At 40.7% G+C, this 2,761-nt stretch overlaps 1 protein-coding gene across 2 annotated transcripts in view; it reads left to right on the top strand.

Moving 5' to 3' along the window:
* Ankar (ankyrin and armadillo repeat containing) overlaps positions 1-2,761 on the top strand; it is a 42,529-nt gene continuing 39,768 nt past the window's right edge. For both annotated transcript variants that reach the window (XM_050159259.1, XM_050159258.1), the window contains exon 1: positions 1-601. In XM_050159259.1, coding sequence (XP_050015216.1) covers positions 1-601 — 601 coding nt within the window. The remainder of the gene's footprint in view (positions 602-2,761) is intronic.

The raw sequence follows: 2,761 nt of genomic DNA, 5'->3' as shown, positions 1-2,761 counted from the left end.
ATGTTCAGAATATCCAAAAAAGGCATAGTTAGATTTGATCAAGTTCAAGATGAAGAAACCTACCTGGAAAATTTAGCCGTGCAAAGAAATGCCTCTGCTTTCTTTGAAAAATACGAACGCAGCGAAATACAGGAATTGTTAACGACAGCCATAGTCAGCTGGCTGGCTGCCAAGGATGACGTCCGTTCTCAACTGGACATCCCGTGTGGACTCATGAGTCAAATCAATAATGTGGGCTTCTCTACGGCCATCCTCCTGACTCCCGTGGACCCCACTGCCCACTTAGACTACAGGGAAGTCCATCAGATCTTAAGGGAGTTGGCTGTTGGAATTTATTGCTTAAATCAAATCCCTTCCATCAGTTTAGAAGCAAATTATGATCAGAGTTCTTCTTGTCAGTTACCTCCAGCTTATTATGATACCAGAATTGGACAGATTTTGATCCATATTGACTATATGCTAAAAGCACTGTGGCATGGAATATACATGCCAAAGGAGAAACGAGCCAGATTCTCTGAATTGTGGCGCACAATCATGGACATTGACCCAGATGGGAAGCCTCAAACAACTAAAGACATATTTTCTGAGTTTAGTTCAGCAGGTAAGAGAATTTAGCACTGTTTAATTGTTTTTATTACAAACCATTTTTCTCCTTTATTGAAAATAAACTTTTCCATGCAATATATTTTCTGAACATACTCCCTCCCAACTCCTCCAAGATTGTTCCCACTTCCCCAACTCCTCCTTTCTTGTTCTCTTTTTTTTTATAAAAAGGAAAACAAATAAAAAAGAAACTCTCTCTCATACACACACACAAGTACAAAATCAGAAACCACAGTGTGCAAGCAAAAGATCGTTAAGACAAAATGTTCCCAAACAAAGCAATATGAGAGAAAAAGTCTACAAAAATACCATTGACTTTGTTTGTGTTGGCCACCAACTGCTAGGCATGGGGCCTACCATGAAGTGTGGTAAGTAGACTTAATGAGACTCCATTGGAGAAAATTAATTTATTCATTGCAAGCAGGTATCAGTTACAGATAGCTATGCCATTGAGCTGGGCCCCTTTATCTTTGGCTACCGTTCATAGATTTGGTCTTTTGGTGCCCCAATTTCTTGTATATTTCTTTCCTGTGACTTTAAAATTTTTTCATATTCTTGGTCAGGGTCAGGGTGTGATTCCTCTACTTTATTCTGATATTGTATCTTCTACTTTGTCTGTTGTATTGGCAAGGCTTTCCCCTAAATTCTCTTAATTGGGTTATTGAGTTTTTCAATCTATCTTCATTTTTGCTTGAATTTTTTTTCAGTATTTCCATCTTCTCTTTACTGAATTCGGTTTTTAGAGTTTGAATTATCCCTTCATTTAACAATGTATTTGCACTTTCTTGGATGTGACTTGGGAGTTTATTTCTGTTCTCGTTAAGTCCTTGAATTCTTTGATCATGTTTAAGACTTTTCTTTTCAATTCTGTGTTCCAGTTTTCACTGGAGAGCATTTCTGCAGGGTGGATGGGTCTTAGAGAAGACATACTGTGTTGACATTTTGTACCTTTTGTGTATTTGTGTCGTGAACTGGGCATGTGGACTTATTATTCTGTTGGCCGCGTGTCTGATGTGAGATTCTAGTCTGCCTCTGCTGAGTTGAAGTTTGGCTTTGTTTCTGTTGTCCCCCACGTTAGGTTGATTTCAGACCAGGTGAGATGAGGAAACCTTAGGTCGCCCCTGCAGGTAGTGTTATTTCAGACTGGTGGAACAGGCATGATTCCACTTCAGTGGTGACCAAACACGTGTCCAAATGGGTGGGACAAAGGGCTGCATCTGCTTGGGCTGGTGTGTAAGGTGCACTACCTACACCTAGGTGTGCTTGGGAACATGAGAATTGTATGCAGTGGACTCGGGTACTGGGGATTTGCCAGGTTAGGCCAGTACACAAACAGTTCCATAAGGATCGTAGACCATGAAGCCCAGCTTCCTGGCTGGACAAGCACCTGGGATGTGCAAGCAGGGATCAGCCTGCAGGTTTGGAATGGTGTCGGCAAAAGGGGGCCAAGAGACTCACTAGGCCTGGCAGGTGCACAGGATGTGTGACCTGGTCACACAAGGATAGCATATTCCTTGACAATTTCATACTCATGTATGTGCTTTGACGTTCACATCCCTGACCCCTAACTCCCTCTCATCCTATCAGCAGCCCCTTATTTACCACGCCCTTTCCCAGATTTGTGAATTATGGTTTTGCTTTCTGATCCCCTTTGTTTTAGCCAGGACCATTTCTGTCATCACTGGATTAGAGCTAGCAGTGAATTGAAGGTTGTTGAAAACGTTTAAGGGCCCACCTCAAAAAGTCTTAGTTCAGGGTTCAAAAACCAGGCATACGCATAGGGACTAAAGTCTGAGGGCTACAGAAAAGGAATCTTCCTGCACAGATCTTTCTATTCTTGTGCGCTTTATTGTTATCTGTTTATTTTACTGCCTCGATTCTAATCCTTCTGTCCTAATTGTCTATAATTTCTCAGTTCTAATTCTCTGTCTCAATTCTAATCCCAATACTTATTCTCTATTACATTATCTTTCTTCTTCTTCTTCTTCTTCTTCTTCTTCTTCTTCTTCTTCTTCTTCTTCTTCTTCTTCTTCTTCTTCTCCTCTTTCTTCTTCTCCTCTTTCTTCTTCTTCTCTTTCTTCTTCTTCTCTTTCTTCTTCTTCTTTCTTTTTCTTCTTCTTCTTCTTCTTCTTCTTCTTCTTCTTCTTCTTCTTCTTCT

This window comes from Alexandromys fortis, unplaced genomic scaffold (assembly GCF_014885135.2).
Source record: "Alexandromys fortis isolate MF-2015 unplaced genomic scaffold, M_Fortis_MF-2015_v1.1 scaffold_65, whole genome shotgun sequence".
NCBI classification, from domain to species: domain Eukaryota; kingdom Metazoa; phylum Chordata; class Mammalia; order Rodentia; family Cricetidae; genus Alexandromys; species Alexandromys fortis.
This window is presented reverse-complemented; position numbering and strand designations above follow the sequence as displayed.